The 21,207-nt window shown below is 42.4% G+C and overlaps 1 protein-coding gene across 2 annotated transcripts in view; it reads left to right on the top strand.

Moving 5' to 3' along the window:
- The window catches only part of PTPRG (protein tyrosine phosphatase receptor type G), a gene marked incomplete at its 5' end in the record, with an annotated part of 401,819 nt that overhangs the window by 358,429 nt on the left and 22,183 nt on the right, over positions 1 to 21,207 (top strand). The window contains 2 exons of one of the 2 annotated variants that reach the window (XM_084269424.1): positions 4,050 to 4,141; positions 15,450 to 15,541. In XM_084269424.1, the coding sequence (XP_084125550.1) occupies positions 4,050 to 4,141; positions 15,450 to 15,541 (184 nt within the window). Of the gene's footprint in view, positions 1 to 3,971; positions 4,142 to 15,449; positions 15,542 to 21,207 lie in introns of both variants that reach the window. The other variant, XM_084269423.1, reaches the window with a different exon arrangement.

Raw genomic sequence — 21,207 nt, 5'->3', positions numbered from 1 at the left:
CCATGCTCTCAGGCCATTATGTGATCTGGTTCTCCCTCTTGCTTTTAGATGAGTATAAAGGAGAAGCTGCTTGAGGTTTATTAACTAATAACCAAGGAGACCTGTTTTGAGTGTCAAAATCTCATGAGGCATCTCTTCTTCTACAGAAGCTAATCTGGTATTTTGCTCAGCGGAGATGGAACAAGCATTTAACCCAGCTAATCAGGACCATCTCTTGGCATATTTTTATGCTTGCGGCTTGATAATAAGGTGCTGCTGCTCCCTGGGCTTTGCATCCCGTCAGTTTGCTTTAATAACCCGCTGCAGAAAGATCCTGAGCAGGGGGATGCTCTCCCTCCCATCAGCTTTGCATTCCAGACCCTGCCTCTGGTCCTTCTCCGGGGAGATGCTAATCTTGCCTTGTTTTACTTTCTGTGTTTTGGTCCATATGTGACAACTGTGTGTCTGATCACCACAATCTCGCACGGTTATTGTACCCCAGGGAAAGGGAACCAAAAAAACATATGGGCCTAGAGAAAACGATGTGCTTCGTTGCACACAGGCGTTATTTCAGAGACAACAGACTCTGCTATTTTGCAGAGTAGATGTGGACTCTGAAATCTTCAGGAAGTGAAATCAAGGCTGTGATTTGCTTTTCCTCAACCAGTGCTGCAGAAATGCAAGAATTATTCTAAAATTAGTGTTTCAGTTGTTAAGATTCTAATAATCATTTGTGCCATTGACAAGTCCCGATTGCTCATTCACTAAGGACTGCAACGCTCAGGAAAAAATCTGGGGGGGTTTCTGCTGATGGTGTTGGTTTCCTGAGCAAGTGGGCACACAGGTGCAAACACCTGCACTTGTGTACACACTGGGGTTAAAAGTTACAGGCTGAAGTGCTCATGTGAATGCAGTTGTAGACATGCACCTTGTCTAGCCCTGCATCCACTCCCACCTCTCTCCACGGCTGCTTCTCCGGTGACTCGAAACAAGCAATTTTCTGCTCTCATCCTTTTCCTTTATCCAGCCCTCCCCATGTACACACACAGATTTACTGCAGCCTCTTGTAGCCTTAGCAACTGCTGCTGCTTAAGGTTTGTATACTGAGGGAAAGGTAATGGGTAGAGGAAATGCTGGGGGATAGAAAGAGCATTGTAAACTGAGGGAGAAGGCAGACACTAAATTGTCTGAAATGCCTTTCAGTAGCCTTGATCCCAGCTATATCAGTATTTATTGCTTAAGCTAGACATGAGTTTGCAAAAGGCTCTTCTTGGGCCCCGGTGTTTCCTCACCCAGTCAGTCCCAGCCTGAAAGTGGACAATATCCAAACTAGACACCTGGAGGCATCTGCCTGGCATCCCGAGATGTGTGTTCCCTCCTGGGGCTGCAGAGAGAGAGGTGCAAGAGTAGGAAATGGGCCCAGTAGCAGAGCTTGCTGGAAAATTCATCCAGTGAGTCTGTGAAACGTATCATAAAAGTTCTTTTAAAGCTCAGTCTGCTCTCAATTTTGAGCCTGCATAGTGCCATCAGTGCTGCCTTCTGAGCTCTGAGACATGGAGGGAGTCGCCAGGACAGGGATGTGATGGCCTGAGCCCAGCGAGCTCAGCTGTAGAGGCTAAACGTGGAATATTTATAGCAGTTATGAGCAGTGAAGAAAAGAGCTTGAGAGGCATGTCTTCACCTAATGTGCTAGTATCCAGCACTGCGAAGTAATGAGCATGCTGTATTTATATATATATATATATATGCATAAGACAAGAGGGTGTTTTGACATGTTTGAGACTTGAGAAAACCTTCAGTCAAATTCCATGGTGACCGCCTTTTTAAAGCAGCTACAGAAGGTCTTCCAGGAATAAAATCTAGAATTGTTAATGACATTAATGATTGCAGAAAACTCAACTATGTAAAATACTCATTTAATAGCTTGTTATTCCAACATGGTGCTCGGCAGAGATATGCTGGACTGGGTATTCAACTATCATGGCCATCATGGGCCTCACAATATCACACAATGTGATTATCCAACACAATTACATGTTTTGAGGCTATTAAGAAAAAGCTGTCTTCTGGCTGCATAAAAAAACCCATAATGCCAGCCTATCAGAGCCTCTCAGAGTATGAAGTAACAAATTGCAAAAAATAATTGCTTTTCTTAAGTATCAGCAGCTTTAAAAAATCCTGTAAATCCCTACGTAAAGGTCTGTCTTTTTATCAAACACCTTCTTAAGGCCTTCATTACCGGGAGAAGCCGTTGAAGGATTTTTCTAGTATTGACTCAAGGGAAAGAATCCCAAATACATCAAAATCGGGAGCATTTTTGCCTGTTTCATATTCATAGTTTCTTCTTTATGTGTGACTGATTTATTCTGCTGCGTGCCCCCAGGGTGTGCATTGTCCAAAATAAAGGCTGCCAAAAAAAAAATGAGAACAGGGAGCAAGTAGGGTGGGGGGAGTTCAAGCGATGTTTTTAAATGCTGTGAGAGTACTGCACATCTTGCATCCTCGTGTGTGAATTCACCTTATGGTGTTTCTTAACAAAAGCATACTCGCTAAATAAATAACTTGAGTACAATGCAAGACATCGTGCCTGAAAATAGAAAGCTGCTCCAAGACAATTACTCCATGCTGTGAGCTCCACTCTCTCCTGCTTCTGCATTGTCTTAAGTTGTACTTGTGCTGCCATAGCATGTGCGTGCATTGTGAAGCGCTGTGGAGGTACAACAGCGTAGAAAGCAGCACCCCTGATTATTTAGGTTCTGGGGTTTTTTTTTTGCCTAAGAGAGCGGTTTGATTTTCAGTGACATTTCTGCTCTCTGGATGTGTGGATGTTGTAAACAAAGGGAGCACAAATTACTTTGACGAAGTCAGCAAAGCCGGCTCGGCAGAGTGGGCTCGCTATGGAGAGCAGCACAGTGCCCAAATTACAGAGGAGCAGACTGCAAGGAGGAAAGTTAAAAGCCACTCCGTGCAAATGCGTTTCGGCGAGGGAACCAGCAACTTGACAAAAGGCACAGCTCCCGGGGCCGTCCCCAAACTTTGCCTAGGTGTTGGAGCAGTTCCTAAGGGCTGCGATGAGGGGGATCTTTCTGCAGTGGGAACCTATTGTTAAGCACCCCCGACGGATGAGAGCAGACCCTTCTCCTGCCACAATAGCTGCTCACACCAAGCAAGACTCATTAAATATTCAGTTCCAGCCTCAAGCAGCTCATTAAGTCAGCAATGAGCAGTGACGCTGGTGTTGGAAAACCCTGCCTCAGTTAATATCACCATGCAGAGTCTCCTCGGATCTCTTGATGTTATTCTGCTCAGTACCTTTTCTGTGATGACCAGCTTGTGCTCTCTGCTTTGCATTAAATACAGGTAAAAAAAAAAAAGTCAGGTGGATTTAAGTTCTCCTATTCTCTATAGGCCTTTTCAGAGACGAGTCCTGGGGCCCAAGCTAAGTGTCTATTGCATTTTTCTGTGGCAGCGTGTGTAAGGCAAGTTTGCAGGAGGAGGATGGGGTGAGGGATGGATGGCTTTAGCGTTAAAAAGCAAACAAACAAAAACCTGTAATGTTTGAAGGGTAACTTTTGTAACAGATCATGACGTGCAGCAGTTCCAGATGCTGTATTACTGTCTGTTGGCTCTTACACAGCAGAAACACTTTTACAGTAAGTGTGTTTTCCCTGGAACTGCTGGTGTCCTCGGTGGATTTTGGTTTGAACTGTTTGCTGACTTTGTTTCTTGTGTGCAGAGGGTTTTTCCTGAATGATGTATTTGAAACCTGTTTTGCAACTACTAACTTTTGTGAGTGTAATTTCATATTCAGTGGTACTTAGCAATAATATTCAGAGGCATTTATGATGGGTGGATGTCAGATGTCAAATGAATTAGACACACCAGAACCAGGATTTTAACTGTAGAAAAAGCACGTGTGTTTTCACACAATGATGTTTTAAAGCTGTAATGTCAAAGTATGGAGCGGAAATGGAACAGAAATGGAGAAGCAGAACACGTGCAAAAGTTTTCAGTTATTTTTTCAGAGGGCAGTCTTTCACACCGATTTTCTTTTCTTTTTCCTTTAACAGAAAGTGTTTTCAGACTGCCCATTTCTATGTTGAGGACAGCAGTTCCCCCCGTGTGGTCCCCAATGAAAGTATTCCCATTATACCTATTCCAGGTAAGAAGGGATTAATCTCCTGTGTTTGTGCTGCTTGGAGTCTGTTTTAATTACATAAAGAAGAGAAGGTTATGCTTGTGATAAATCATGTATTTTTGGTAGAAATGTGTTGTATCAGTGCTGCTTCATTTAATTTCAGGATCTTTGCAGTGGGGTCTGAGTGCCAGTGCTGTGTTTTTCCATAGGCACCTCTCCCACATGGTTTTAATAGAAATTTCAGAATAACCTTTGTAAAATGTCAAACACATGAGTAACACTTCTTAAAAACACTGAGGCATTGCATCCAGGGTGAAACCAGCTGCTCCGTCGCGGCGGGTTGCAGACAAGGGATATGCAGCTCCACTGCTGTCTGGAGACAGAGGGGCTCACTCCCTGCTTTCAGCATGTGCAGAGCTGGTGGGTCTCAGGCAGGAAAGCAAGACACAGGGATAAGCAAGAAATCTCAAGTAAAGTCCAAAGCCATCTGTTAATTTGGTATTAATCAAGTTACCAGAGGTCAAATTCTCCTTTGGGCTATATGGAGAGTGAAGCTGAAAGCAGATTTTCTCTCTTCTGTCTTCATGAGGTATTTCCCCTGGGAATTATTAAGTGCAGGATCCAGCTCCCTTTAAGCAGTGATGACAGTGAGCAGCTTGATGGTACAGGGGCCTTCGCAGCTGCTGCCTTGTTTGGTGTTGGTCAGTTCCACAGACAGAATTAAGATACCCAGAATGTTGAACTGACCTAAGCCTGTCAAACGTTTGTACTTGTTGCTTCAAAGTGTTTAAAGTTTCCTTGTCATATTCTGTAATTTGTGTCATGAAGATAGGGTTACGTTTGCAGCTAATTAGGTTCATTTAAAAAAAAAAAATTGAAAGCCATCTCTGAGAGACTGAAGAACATGCTGCTTAGAAGAGTGAAAGAATACAGTTACATTTTCCTTGATTTTACTCAGCAGATGTGTGACTTCTTTCTAGAAAAAGTCTTTCAAAGTACCCATGGGAACTAATATGAAAGGTTAGCTGTTGCCTTCCTACAGAAACGTTAGGCACCTTGCCTTGGAGACTGATCCTGTGCCACTGAAAATAAAAGAAAACGTGCTATCATCTCCTCTCCTTTCTGTGGCAGACTAAGAAGCGTGTCCTGGCCACCTCACTACCTTAACAAGGAACCTTCCTCCTTCTCCTTCAGGGTAACAGGAGGCAGGAGATTTTATTCTTAGATGACCTGTGATGAGTTTTCACAGAAGAACCTGGATGACTGGAGAGCTCCCTTCTCTAAAACCAGGAGGAGCACTTCCCTCTTGGGGCCACTTTCTGGCGTGGTCTCACCATGCCCGCACTCTTGTGTTACCTCCTTCTTAGAGCTTGTTAGTAAAGAGAAATTTCAGCAGTGCTGGCTCTTTTCAAAGATGGGAGATACTGCCTGGAAAGATCTTGAAGCTCTCCTAAATGCTCTCCTTGTTTGGAGATGTAGAAGAGGCCTGTTTTCCCCCATATACCTGTTGCTAAATGCCAGTCTTCTCTGACGTCAGCTGCTGCTCCCACATAGGCAGCCCACTGAAATGCCTTAAAAGTATTAAATGACAAAATTCTCCTTTGAACTGATTGCAACTGATGACATGATAAGCCTCTGAACTCTTCCTCTGGAAGCTGCCAGAGGGTGTGAGAAAATCTTACTTACCGCGTTGATCCTAGAAGCAAAAGAAAGATAAGTGGCGTTTTTGCAAAAGAAAGATAAGTGGCGTTTTTGCAAAAGCAAGTTTTTCAGAGCAACCCCGTTAGGTTGTGAAACCCAGTCCTTACAAAAGCAAGTTGAATAGGTCCCTGTGGAACCATGCATCTACCTCCTACAACTCCACGGGCCAACTTCTACTCTCGGTTACGTGCAAGCAGCCAAACTGATGGCAATTTAGAGCAGTGTGTCTAAAGACGTTTGGTATGTTTGCCAAGGCCCATCTACAGCATGCCGTGAGCTGCCGGTCGGAGGGAGCTGAGTGGGTTTGGGTTGGCTGGTCCTGGCCCAGGTGTGGGGTGGCTCTGCCAGGTGTCTGGCAGACAGGCGTAGCGATGCCCTGACGCAGCTCGAGAGGTTTCAGAAGCAGAGCTGGTGTGTCTGCATGCCACTGCTCTGCTCCGTGACGTGTTGGCATGCTCAAAGGTAGCTTCTGTGTTTACTTCTTGTGCCAAATTCTGCTTCTGTTTAGACAAACCCTCGGTTTTCTCAGGTCTGTGAACTCTCCAATCGATCTGCCAGCTGCTTGCAATAGACACGCAGTGCAACTCTTCAGGTCCAAAATCTAAAAAAACCCATCTTCTTGTAAAGGAATGATTTTACCCATTTTCTCTTCCACTTCCCATGGTGTACGTGCTTAATTATTGTGCATGAAGCCACATCACCCATAGGTATGTGCTTATCTGTGCAAATTTGCTCTGAGACCCAAATCATTATCATTATTCATAATTATCTGCACTGCTTGATCTAGAGAAACACAGGACAAAGGAGATATCATTAACTGAGTCACCCACTGGATATTACAGCTGAGTTATAAATCTAAACTCACATAAGCCCTGCGCCTGACAGTAATGCATCTGTAATCAATGGCAGATTTCTGAAACTCCCCTGCCATTCAGCCCAACAAAATTATTTCTCCATATCTTTGCCCTTTGCCTCCATACTCAGTTAATTTTGGGGACTTCCATATCATCTTTGCCTGGATCTCTTCACTGTAACATTTGGTCATGGTGAGATCTCTTTCTGTTCCTGTTTGGAGGGGGTTTTTCATCGCTGAGTCAATAACCCGTTAAAACATTCCTGAACTTGATCTGTTTCGGTAGAGCTGGGTAAGTCAGAGTAACAGCAGTGTTGTAGCTGCAGACATGCAAGTTTGCAGCCCTGCAAAACAAAATGCATCTCTCATCACTTTTCCTTTCTTCTCATTGCAAGACCTGCTCCACACCAGCAGTGCTGAAGACACCTCTGTGCACCTTAGATGATATGTTTCAGAGCCTTCCCGCTCTTGAGTGGTGTATTGTTTTGGAGCTTACTGTGGCTTTACTGGTTCCTTGTCCAGCCCTTGGGCACAGTGAACACTGTAGCACCTATGTCATCAGGACTTGATGTGACATCAGTACAGAGGCACTTCAGGCAAGACTCAAAACTGAGTAGTCTTGACCGCAGTCCAGGGAACCATGGCTCATAAAGGACGCAGTGGCTGGCCACTGCAACTGATTCATTCAGCCTTTTATTCCAGATGTCTTTCACCATTTTCAGTATAAGTGGAGTGTCCCAGATGTGATGCCAGTTTTTTCAGCTGTCTAGGCTGCAAGCTCAGGAGGACTTCCCGGTGCTTGGATCAAGATGCACACAGCTTTAAGTGTAAAGGGCAGTAAATTGAATTTTTAACTAGTACTGGAGTTTATGAATACTGTATTTAAAATAACCAGTGGCAGAATCGGATGGAGAAACACTCTCCTGCTTCTTCAGGAATGACTCAGTGTGGGTACATGAGCCCAGGAAATAGGGGAGTAGCCAAATAATGTTGCAGCAAGAAAGGTGTCTTGAGCACCTCGTGCAGTCGTGCAAGGGCGTGAAGTCCAGTGCGGCCGTCACCCGCCTTCATTTCACTCTGTCTCCTCATGGTTACAAGGCCTCCCATCAACAGTCCATCTTATTAACTCTTAGCTTCTGTTAAACCTCCTTATTCCTTCATAACCATGGTTGCCTTTGACCTTTCCTGACAAACGTCAGTGGTTAGACTTGTGTTTCTTTACATGCTCAGCTCCCGCACTTCTGATCTCTTCTGGTGGCATCCACCCTGTGTCAAGCTGTTTCTATTAAGAGGCCATACCAAGAGGTATCTCATTTGACAAGGAAACTGCAGGTTCCTAGGAGAGGTGTGGTATCATGCTGTTTTCTGCTAAGATGTAGCTGTCTTGGGTTGCATCGCTAAAGAGCACCAGGACACATCTGTGGCCACGACAGTACCAGCGTACTGAGCACAGTGATCCTCTCTCTCTGCTAGAGACTGGCGAGGTATGAGGAAAAGTGCTAACTGCAGCTGAGGACTTATTTCTCAAGGGCATAAAGCTCTTCACTGAGCACAGAGGTAGTGCTCTTCAGCTGTTTAAGACTTTATTTCTGCTTTCTGCTCCCTGCGGATTTATGTTCCAGCACCATATTGTGAATTGTACCTATCTTCAGCTTCAATTAAATTCATGAATGCAATATTGCAAACACAGCCATCCTCTGCAGCCACGAAAATATCAAGGTATTTTAGGGTACATCCACCTTCCTTTTTCTGTGCTGCAAACTGCAGCTCCTGCAGCACACAGAAAAAATTATGGTATGGTATCTAATCATGGTACTTGTATGGAGGCTTCAGAAGTAGGTTAAATCACCCAAAAACATGTTTGCATGGTGGCCATGTGAAATGCAGATAGATCCTTCTCTGAGAGCCATTGAACTCAGCCCTGGAGTTGAACCTCCACGTGCTGAAATGTAAGGTATGCATGTAATTTTGTGACATGGCTGGGACCTGAGGAGGGAAATGTATGAGATTAAAATTGTATTCTTTAGCAGGCAACACCAAATAAGATCATGTTTAATGTCTGAGCTAAGGGAAAATTCACATTCTTTCATTCTCTTAGACTGAAATTGCCTTTTTGCTTAAAGGGAAGAAGTGTATTGCTATTACATTTATAATTAATGATAACCTAATCTAAGATTTGTACAAGCAGATTTAAACCGAGCTCTTATTTTGACACATATAAAATTTTATCATTAACATCTTTATATTCCTGACTGACACATGGCTAATAGCATTGTAGTAGATTAAATCTTCAAGCGAGAGAGATGAATGTAGCCTCAATATTGCCCAGGTGATTTTTCATATTCTGGTTTTTCATGTGTCGCCCCCTCTATCAGAAACCTGCCCTTGGGTTCATTTGACTTGGTTATAACAAATAGATAGCAATTATTATGGCTGGAAGGACTTAGGTGTTATTTTTTGCAGCATGCCCACCTCTGCAGGGCTTCCAGAGGCATTCATGCCTCTCAAATGTTTCCATGCCTTTTCATTTTCAAAGGCATTTTTATTAAACACAGTTCTGGGTAAACACATGATTACAAAAATGTAAGCATTAATGAGAAATGGTGTCCCCAATAATCAGCTCTTAGTAATTTATTATTGATTTAATTTATAATCTGTCTTTATTACTGAGGTCAGCGACTTCAGGAGGATGCCAGCCTTGAAGGGCTTTGGCAGGTAGTTTGAACTCCTAGAATGGAACCTACTGTATATCCTTTTTAGCATTTATGCAGATGTGATCTCCACAAAAAGCAGAAACCTGCTCAATACTAAAGGCCTTTTAATGACTTTGGTGTATCATAAATTAATTGATATGTTATACAAATAAAACTGTCCTTACATTTCTGGCCATTTTTTATACAGAAGGCAATACAATCAGTCAGAAAAATGAATTATTCCAGGTGGTTTCGGTTGCATTCTTACTCTAAATATTTAAGCAAGGAAAGCCAATATACTGTGGAATTAAAGGCTCTGACTATATTAACATGTATAATTCAAATGCATTAAATCCAAAATGATTTGAAGGAAGCTGGGCACCACCCATTTTCACATGCAGGATTACTCATGGAGTCCGGTGTTCATGTGAGCTAGGGTGAGATTTGGCCATGAAGTTGCCTGCTTAAACACTTCAGATTCAGTCAGGGACAAAATCTGAGCTGTGTGGGAAGTTTCTGATCCCAGTGTGTGCACTTCACAGGATGTGCTCAGTCTGTAGGCTTAGAGATTTTTGCCAAAGCTGCTCTGTAGAGGTGAAGACCCACCCTCAGCAGAGCTGATAGTTCTCCAGTTACCTCTGCTGGGGCAAAGTTTTACCCAAGGGCATGTTGCTGTGATCAGCACATTCTTTATCATCAGCCACTTTATGATCAAGCACTTTATGATCAACCACTTTTCTAGACACAGATGCAATACAGACATATTTGGGCTGTGTGTTGTGTGCACCTTCATACTGTGTGGGACAGATGAATAGATTCCATTTCAAACTGGACCATGAGTGCCCTATTGCTGTTTGTGGAAATGAATCTCTGCACTCCACAGGGTTACTTGGGTGCAGCACTGCATGGGAAGGCAAGCTTTTGCTACAGCTCTGCAGCCTTCACTCCAATATGTACTGTAGCTTATGGGGTGGCTGAAAGACTCTGAAGTAATATGCATCCAGAATACTGGTCCTGGGTATTCCAGCTGCTTACAGAATTTTTCCATCCCTCTTTGTAAAAAAAATAAAAACCCGTGATCCCCACTGGATGTGGTTAACAATAAAATAAGTATCTTTAAAATGCTGGGATTGCAGTCAGTGTTGTCTCCAGCAGTGGAGAATAAATAAGAGGGTGAAAGTTGAATAGACATCCCAGGGTTGAGTAATGCTGGGAAGAGAAAGGTGTTTGTTCTCTATGGATATGGGAAAACATCTATCAGATATGTATTTTTTTCAGTGAGTTAAGAGGACAAATCCAGTCCTACCATGATCCTACCAGTAGATACTGCTTTCCAATTGGAAAAGCTTTTTTGCAGAAGGTGAGAATGGTGAGGATACACTACTGAGAGTGGATTCTTCAGGATTAATGTCACTAACAATGTGACTGGTTTCACGATTGACACGAGCCAGGTTAGTTTTGTGCTGCCTTCAGAAAGGGCAGTTTCCCTGTCACTTCACTGCTCTTCGTGCTAATAGTAGGATCAACCCACCTACCCCACTGACAACTAATCCTTCTTCCCCATCCCCACAAATCAATTAATCCTTTCTTACAGTCATCAGCCAGATCAGCAGGCTGATTCAGTTCACTGCTCGGCAGGGAGATGGGAGTGGGAGAATCCCCTTGTCCTTTGGCTGAAGCCAGCTGTGAAGAGCACGCTGAGAATTGATGGAGGTGCTTCTGCAGTGCACGGGATGGTGTGGGGCTGCTGAGCGGTGCAGTAAGCGGCTGCTGTCGGAGCAGATGGGCCAAGCCACGTGACAGCGATGGCACATGAATCCAGGTGGCTTTGCAAATGAGAGACTGAAGTGCAGTGACTAACAAACAATTGGAATAAGCTTTCACGTTAAGAGTAAGGCATAAATACCAAGAGTATATTGGATTTAGTAGACTGGGTAAGGTAATAGCTGAGAAACAGAAGCATTTGCAAACGGAATGAAAGACACGGGAGAGTTTTCTTACCGAGACTTCTTCATCTGTGTCAAACATCTGCTCTTCAAAACTACCAAAACTCCAAGCTAGACAAAGGTAATACAAGGAAGCACTTTGGATCTGACCTCCTGGATTAATTCCTGACCCAAACCCATCTATTCCAATCCAATGCCACTGAGCTATCCAGTGAGCTCTCAGGCTGTAAATGAATCAAAATGAATCTTGAGATCTTATTATGTGGAAATGCCATCTCTGATACGATATCCCATTTTTCTTTTGAAATTGGCCCCTATTACTTTAACATTACAAAGGCACCTTATTTAGTGGGAGATGGGGAAGATCCTTCCTGGTAGGATTACTAATTATCCAAACTTTAAATGTAAACCTGTTCCAGCCTTATGGCTTCCATCCACTCTGGGTTTCTTTTGAAGGTGGCTGACTTCTAAAGGAATGTATTCCATATTCTCTGTTGCCATTGCCATTTCTTTGAAACAAACTCAACTTTCTTCTTGGCATCCTCCGTTTGGGGCAGGAAATCAGCTCTGTGGTGGTCGCCTTCAGTTTTGTGTCTTTAAGTCTTTTCTCAGTCACTGGACTTGGACCAGCAAGTGAAGATGGGAACTTCACCAAAGTGTTAAATATCTAGCATAGTAAACATACTGCCCACCTCTCAGCTTCAGTACTGACTGATTATAAAGAATATTACTATAATTTATATTATTTATAATAATAAATATGTATAAAATTATTTTTAAGTTCTTTATTTCGAAGGGAGACCTTTGCCCCTGTCCATCTAAGATTACTTCTTTCTCCACATCACACAAAGGGTTAGTACATTAATATGGTGGCAGATTTAGCTCATCTTTTGTAGTGATGTAAATCCAGAGTCACTTTATTGACAGTGATAAAACAGATGGCTAAACCCAAGCTAGACAGAACTGTAATTATATCTGTGGTATTAGAGATGCAGGTATGTTATTACAGCATTTCCCTCTTCTCTTTGAATAACATGCAGGTTTTGCAAAACATAAGCATCTTACTGACGATATCAAATGTCACTCTGGCTTCTGGATGGGGAAAAGTATATGGTGCAAAAGGGAATATGCACAGAACGACTATGAGAGCTGCTAATTAGCCATTATAGGATTCCATTAATCTCTTCAATCGACTAAAAGAATTATAGTCATTGAAGTCTATTTGTCTCAAGATGGAAAGAAGGCTTAACCAAAGCCTTTGGACTGACGGTAGTGCAAGGAAAGGCGTATTCTGTGCATCTAGCTGCATCTGTTGGTTTTCTTAGAGAAGGTCACAGCCATCTTCAGATAACGTCAGAGCAGATACCACTGCAGAGTGCTGAGTATATTAGTACATATTTTACCAGAGGTCTGGCAAGCTAGTATGTACCCCATGGCTAAGCATGCATGCACCCCAGCTAGAGTAATTCGTGCTCCTGGGTGGGAGCTCAGACTTGGAGGTCAGGAATGGAAAAAAACAGACCCAAGTTACTTTAACACTTAGGGTAATACTTTTCTGTTCCATAGGTTAGAGACTGTATCTCAGGTACAGCTCCGTTCTTGTGGCTATCAGCAGGGGCAAGATGGGGGTTCAGCTGGGAAGCACATTTTAATCATCCTAATATGGAACAACTGCATTTGCTCCAATATGGTTTTCCTGAGTTTATGGGCAGCTTCAGCAGGACAAGGTCCCTCTCACCCAGTGAGCTCATATGTCAACAGTATTTCCTATTTAACTTGTTTAATCTTTAATTGTTGCCCATGTTATCGGTTGATAAGAAACTGCATTGGGTTAAAGCTTCTGAAGGGACTGGGAAGTGCAAATGCAGAAGGAGGAGAAGCAATAAAGGACACTGAACAACAGAGGAGTGAGTTAACACTGGCTATAAAGGTGGAGACATACTGCCACCATGCAGTGATGATGATAAAAAGAAAACTAACCATATTTTGCCATGGATCTCTGGTGCAGACCCATCCTTGAAATTGGTGGGAATTCAATGGACCGGAGAGCACGTTATCTCTAATGTATTTTTTGGCTCACAGATCACAATTAAAATTAAATTCTGCCTTCTGCAAAATTAAATTGGACACACTGGTCTGCTGCAGTGAATCCTTGATCTCAGTTGGTCTCAGTTGAGCTAGACTACTCAAGGAAAAAAACAAATGATAACTATGAAACTTTTCTTGTGAGAGCGTGTGAAATTGCTATCATAGTACAAGTTATTTCCAAGGAAATCTAAGTTGTATGGGTTAATTTTCAGCAAGAAAGATTGTTTTACAGGCTCTTGCTATTCACTGTTGTTCCTATAGAACATCCTATTCAAATGTCTTGGCTGCGGAAATATTAGTACAGATACTGTTATGGGGTGATGATGTTCTCAATGGTACATGGAATAAATGTTATCACTTAAATATTTTAAAGCACCAGCATTTGAGCATGCTGCAGATTTTTGCTTAGATGAGCGTACACTTGTCACATGTTTTGAATTCAGTATTATTCAGTAAATGAGCATGTGGTTAATTAAAGTAGCATTACTACACTGGGAGGTGTTCGGATTGCAAACGTATCTTTAACAATTGGGTCTTGTAAATAAAATAGGAGAGAGCTGATTGAAATCTGAAAATGTCAATAGATGCAAGAAGCCACCTTAGAGCATTACCTGATAAAATAAGAGTAGAGAAGTAATGGCATGGTCAATATTAACTGCCATCAGCTGGAAAGAAATCAGATTGTCAGTGATCTATAAAATTCTTGCCAAAGTAGAACCTCATTTACACATACAGATCTTCATACCCTTTGCTAAGAAAAGCATATGTGACAGCTTAGAGGTTTTAGCTGCCAAAGATCTTTCACTCTGAATACAGTAAATGTCACATCTATTTATTTATCGTTAAATTTTGCTAAGTATCTGTAGAAATATTTGGATTTTTTCTATCATAATGTAGATGTTTAGAAGGAAAAGAATCCAGATTATAATGCAGCTGTAGCACCAAACCATATGGCTGCTAAATGGGAGCAAAAAATACACCACTGAATTACTGGGAGTAAACATAAACTGGATGCAATCTTCAGAAGAATATTAAATGGAATATATAAATACCAGAGCATTGCCATAAAATCATGCAATCAGACAATAGTAGCCATCAGGCAATAGATTATTTCACACGCTGAAAGTAATCACAGTTGTATAGCAATTTACATTTTCTAAATGCCAGACTGAAAATATTAACTAATGAATCTTGGCGAGCAGAGTGTTTCTACCAACTGCAGTGGTGGCTGTAACAACATGCAGGCCTTTTTTAAGAGAGACAAGGAAAAAGAAGTAAGGCACCCATCCTATACCCTGGCTTTACCAGAGTCTGTCAGGAGTCCCAGGTGCTCAAAACAGACCTTTTTGTCTATAATTCAATTCAAGCCTTTGACTTCTTTCTTTTAGGAAAACATCTGTGGGTGATTTATTGGTATATTGGGTGGAATTTGCACTGTGCTGAGCCAAGAGCAAATGGTTTGGTGGAATACATACTCACTGTTATGTATGGTGCCTGGCATGAGAGGGAGCTCAAATCAGTGTGGGTGTTGTGTTGCCTCTTCATATGCTCGGAGATGGTTTCCTAAGTCCATTTGGATTCTACATCATCATGTGAAAAGGAAAAAGTTGGTTACTTTTAAGAGAAAAGCCTGTGTGTCTGCTCAGACTGGTGAAAACTTACTGGGGCCAATTGTCAACTGTACTTAGATATTTTGGGTTTCTTCTGTTCTTTTTATACAGTGTGGAATGGGAGGAGGCCTCTTCATGCCATCCACAGCCATCTTCAAACTGCAAACAAGAACTAAACGATCCTTGAACTTCAATTGGACTTTGTAAATTATCATCGGGGGGAATAGACTCTCAGTCTCATAACTGCAGTGCTTAGAATGAGAAATATAATATGAAGAGTTTACTTCAAAATTGGCCAGATTCATCAAGATTTCTTATTATCGCATATTGAACTAGCTCTGCCCTTGGGAACTCAGACCTAAGTGATATTGAGTGAAGGCTTTCCTGAAGTTTGATGTATGAGACAAATAGCAACTCTGAAATCTCTCTTTCTTTCTACAGATGATATGGAAGCAATTCCAGTCAAGCAGTTCGTTAAACACATCAGTGAGCTGTACTCTAATAACCAGCATGGGTTCTCAGAAGACTTTGAGGTACAATTTAATGATCCACCCATAAAATGTTGTTTTCCTAAAGTTAATTGTGTATTAAGGGATTAAGAACTGTGTATGGAAGGATTCAGTTAGGGACCCTGCGACATCCGTGTGGTGCTGCCACGCCAGGTAAATGCAGCACTCAGATCTATCAGAAGAATCACAGAATCATAGAATGGTCTGGGTTGGAAGGGACCCCAAGGATCATAGAGCTCCAATCCCCCTGCCACAGGCAGGGCCACCAACTTCCAGGTCTGGATCTACTCAAGGTTGCCCAGGGCCCCATCCAACCTGGCCTTGAACACCTCCAGGGACAGGACATCCACTACTTCTCTGGGCAGCCTGTTCCAGCACCTCACCACTCTTTCTGTAAAAAACTTCCCCCTAATATCTAATCTAAACCTTCCCTCCTTTAGCTTTAGTCCATTCCCCCTTGTCCTACCATTATCTGCTCTTTTAAAAAGTTGAAGTGGGGAAATGGTGCCACAGGGTACAAGCAGTGTGGGACTGGGCAGGTACAAATGCTTTCTAGCCACCACGGCTTTGGTCCTATTACTGGGTGAATTCTCCTAAGATTTTATTAAATAGGCAAAGCTGCCTGCAGTTAGTTCCCCAGGAACAGCGTGAAGATACAAGCAGTTAGTTGCTTCTAACTCCAGGATTTTCTGTTAAACTGCAGCTTATTTGACTCTTGCTGGCCACAGAATTTGCACCTCTTAGTCACACTGAGAATTGATGTACCCCCTGAGTTATCCAAAAGGAGTAAAATGGTGCTCACTATGAGTAAGAGTAGTAGAATTTTCTCTTTTATGAAAACGCAAATTATGAGTCAGTTCCTGGAGTCCTTGTTCATGCTCTATTCAGCCAGGAAAGATTGTTTTTGACATTGTTGGTTGTTTTGTTTGAGTAAAACCAAGGGAAAAGGATTTAGTTGACAGTCTTTATTATTTTAAAGTTACCTGTTTAGGACAGATTCTGACTACAAGTCTATTATAAGTTGGAGGCAGTTGCATGAAGTGGAGGTAGTTTTACGCCTCTGGGTTACCAAACCCATATTGTGGAAGCGTGGTAAACATCACACAGCATGAGCATGTGGAGTCAGGCCCTAATAAGCTCAAGACAGTATTCCCTGGCAAGTTTTTAGGCATTTATTTGTTTCAGTCTAATCACAGTCGCTGCTGAACTTTTGGAAGGACTGAGAAGCCCCAGGAAATGGTGTGGAGCTGGTGTCCCCAGCACAAACAGAGGTGTGTTTGTGCGATGCATGTGAATCAGAGAGGTGGCTCTGCTTACAAACATGGCAATGAAACAAAATAGGTGGCCTAATATCTACAGCTTCTTCGCTTACTGCAGTAAAGACCAGACTGTATGCAGGAATTGTTTTTAATGGGATCATTTAAAACATTTATTGTTACTGTTTGGTTACTGTCTATAAAGAGTGGCTGCTTTTGTCTGATGCCCAAACCCCATTGTGTGAGTTAGAAACATTTTGTATTCATGAGGAAGGCAAATGTGTAAGGTGTTAAAGTGATTTAGTTCAATTGACTGCTGGCTGGATGGCTGAGCAGGAATATTGAGGCATTTAACAATGTTGATGGTATTCAGGACAAACATTTATTCTCCAGAGAGTAGAATTTGATCAGGATGATCAAATGCGACTCACTCTTCTCAATTATTTATGAATTGCGACCCCAGTGCTATTCATCACAGCTGGGTTTTACACCATTTAATTATTCAAAATAATCAGCAACACATCTGTAAACTTGGTCTGGCTTTAAGCAGGCTTTGCTTCAGCTGTCGCAAAATCACTGCTATTAACAAATGTTGGACACCTTCCGCCCGTGTTTCAGCAAAGAAAAACACTGCTCTAATAGCCCTATTTTTTCCCTTCTCTCTGCTGCAAGTGCCACACCATTGCAGCCACTTGGAGAGAGAGCTTTGGCCAGTGAGTTCTGTGCTGGGGAGCGCAGGGTCCACTCTGAAGAGAAAATAAGCTCCACCAGCTGCACTGTACACACCCCATTCTGTTCTCTGGGCTGGCTTCAAATTTGGAGTGTCTCCTTTGAAGTCAATATAGTTACTCAAGATGTATTTCTCCATAGCTGAGGTCTCAGCTTCCTACAGAGTAAATGAAATCTCCTCCTAAAGTAAAGAGAAGGAATAGGAACAAGGTGATCACTGTCTGGAACAAACCATCCAGCTCCTGTTCATTGCTTTTGTTCTGTGCTGCTGATGTCTTGTGGGCCTGATTCTCTTCCCTACAGTTCACAGTGATGGGACAGAAGAGCAGACCTGGGATTTTTCATGGGGCCTGTACATAAAATGTTTCTCAAGTGCCTAAAGTGACTCAGAGATCGGAATCCCCGTTTTTAAAGTGGCTGAGGGCAAAGAGCAGCCTGAGGTGGTGTTTATACAGTAGTCATTGGAGGCTGCCAGCAGTGAAACTTCTCGCATCTGCTTAGATCCAGCTGTGGGGTGTGTGCTGGATTTTACCTCTTACAGCTAATGTTTTATGGAGAAATAGCAGGATTTTCTCTGAAACAGAAAATACAGTGTCACAGGGCTGCTACTCTTGGGTGGAAAGTACTGCAGCTGTGTTGGGCTTTTGTCCCTAGGGAACTTCTGAAAAGAGGTATTAGGTTCTGCAGTCATACAGGCTTTTTACAAAATACCTGTCTTTTACATCTAAATGGAAGAGGGAAGAGGATGGCAAGGAGATGCTGAAAAATGTAATCAATACCACAGAATAAATAAATCTTCCCAAAGACAGCCAGCACCTGGGATTTTTTTAAAATAAGAGAAGGATCAAAATTCTCATCAGAAGGTTCTGTGGCAGGAGGTTTTATGGTGGAACCTGCAGAAGGAAAGTCTAAGGTAGGCACACACGTACTCTGCCCAATGGAGAAGGTAAACATTCTCCATTTGCTTGTCACTAGTTTTTGGCCTAATTCTCTTCCAGTGACTCCAGCAGTGTGTTGTGGGCTGTACTGAGTTGTTCTTTACAGGAGGAAGATTCCTTTGAAAGTAAATTCTGTGAATACTCCCTCCTTCCCTTAAAATGAGCTGTAATTACAGCTAAATATTTTGTGAATGTGCTTAGGAAGCGTTTTATGTGCAGAGGAAGAAAGGACTTTGAACTCACAAATCTTTCCTCAGAAAGTACATCCAAAATGAATCTTTATTCCCTTTGGGTAATCATAGTGCAAGTAGCCAGCTTTATTGTCTGGTGATGGCTGGGCTTTCTTGTATATACAGAATTGTTAAGATTTCCTTTGAGTCCTGTGAATTTTCAATTTTTGATATAAACTAGAAATATAAGGCCCAATTTAATGCTGAACAACAAATAGCTTTTTAAAATAAAATCCACGATCCAGCATTACCAGGGCTGATCTCTGCTGTAACTCTCTCTGTTGCACCTTGGAGTCTGCTCAACCAGCTTGGGTTTTTTTGGCTTCCTCTCAGACAGCTCCAGCACCCTCTTGCTGTGGGATATGGGGTGAGGTACCACATTTTACAGGGCAACACCAGGTCGGGGTTTGGTAGCAAAACCAAAGAGACACTTAAGAGGCTTCCTGAGCCAGAGATTGTATCTCCTCCTTGTCTAGCCAGAGATGTTCTTGGCATTGTTATGTTTAATAGTCTTGGATAGATCTTTCTTCAACAAATTTTTAATTACCTCTCGAACCCTTTTAGACTTGAGGTGTCCAAAGCATCCCCTGGCAATGAATTCTACAATTTGTTCCACAAGAATGGGCTTCCTTTTGCTTTTAACTCATGCCTAATAACTTCTCTTTTGCATTACAAAGTACATCCCTTTTCACTTAAATACCTCACACGATTCTGTCCTCCCCCGTGTTTCCCCTTAATCGTCTATTTTCAAATCTGAGGACATCTAAACTATTTCATCTGTTTGTTTGAGGAAGCTGTTCTAGACTCACAATGACTTGTTCCCTCAGTACCCTTTTTTATTTCCTTCACCATATCTTTTTGGAGATGGGAAGGCCAAAACTCTGCACTGTAGTTACTGAGTGGGTATACTGCAGACTTCTGCAGGAGCGCAGTGAGGTTTTCTGTTTGGTTTTCTATTACTTTCCTCCTTCCTAACATACCATTTGTTTTTTAACTACTGAGCACTCAGCTGACACCTCCAGAAAACCATCAGCTGTGACCCCAAGGTCTTGTTGCTGAATGGCAGTGGCAAATTGGGAACCTGTCAGTATGTCTGTATAGTTAGGGTTGTTTTTCCCGAGTACATCACTTTGCATTTATCAACATAGAATTTCATTTGCCATTTTATCACTCAGCCGCTCAATACTGCGAGATTGTTCTGCTTCCCTTCACAAACAGCTTTTGTTCTAATTATCCTGAATAATTTTGTATCATAAACCTACTTTTTCTCCTCCGTAGTCCATTTGTGAATAGATTAGGTCCCCGTAACGTTCCACTGTTGAAATCTGAACAGTGACAACTCCTGGGCGGGGAATCCCACCTTTCACCTGTTAGTATACAAGGCAAGTTTTCCTTTTGCTCCAAGACACATTAGCTTTTTAAGTATCCTGAGAGGCCTTTTCACAAACATTTGGAAACCCAAATATGCTATTCTCTTCCAGACTGTTCTTACCTACAGACTTCTTCAGGGACCTCTCTGCAGTGTGTTAGAGGCGTTCACTAGCTCTGCAATTTATTACAGCATCTAGCAGTTTGCCCCATAGAGAAGCCAGATTTAGTGAGCTGTGGTGTCTGAAACCCCTTCTGGATCTCGTTTTAAAAACTGATGTCACATTTGTCATCTTCTGTTCCCCTGATAGCCAGCCTGACTGTATAGGGCATGTGCCCTCCAAATTCTTGTATCAAAAAGAGTGTGAAGTGCCACCTCCCACAGAAAAGCTTTTCTCTCCCTCCCTCCCCCTGGCCAGTTACTGGAATAACACAGTAAGTTTTTTGAGTAGTCTTGTCCTTTTGCTCTCAGAAAGGAACGATAAGCCAAGAAATCACCCTCCATCCCCAAAGCTAACTGTGAATTTTAGTAGTATAATGCTGGATTTGGATCTCTGAGATCAGACAATTCTGTTCCCCTCCTCCCTAATTCTGAAGAGGGTTGGTCAGTGCCACTGCGGGAGCGATTAGAGTGGGTGAATGCAATCTCCGCAGACCTCTCCTGCCCGTGGCCGTGTGAGTGTAATGATTCATTGCCAATTTGGAGTCTGAACAGGCTCACTGAACTTGGAGGCAGGCTGTCTAGCTCCCTCATCACATAAATTGAAAATATCTTTATACTCCAGTGGCACCTTCTTCTAAATGTCCTGAAATGTAAGAAAATCACATAAATCTATATCTTCAGCGATGTGGCAGGGATCTGCTAACGTTATTCTCATGGTTGCTGCTGCTCAGGGCAGGGGTCACTGGCTCTTTTTAACTGGTGACCTCTGAATGTTATTCTCTAGCGAAGGGCTGCTTTGAAGACAGATAATGCTGCACTTTGCACATTTCTTGAGACACTAAAAACACTATGTAGTTAAATTGGCATCCCTTACAGATTAGACACAGCTTACACCAGACACATGCTTATAACTGCATCTACACCAAGGAATTTGGCAGTAGAAAGATGCCATTTCAAAAACATGCTTCTAGCAGACATCACTGCATTGGGAAGTGTTTTATAACCC

This window comes from Gallinula chloropus (assembly GCF_964237585.1).
Source record: "Gallinula chloropus genome assembly, chromosome: 12".
NCBI classification, from domain to species: domain Eukaryota; kingdom Metazoa; phylum Chordata; class Aves; order Gruiformes; family Rallidae; genus Gallinula; species Gallinula chloropus.
Note: the sequence above shows the minus strand (reverse complement) of the source record. Positions and strands in the feature narration are given on the sequence as shown.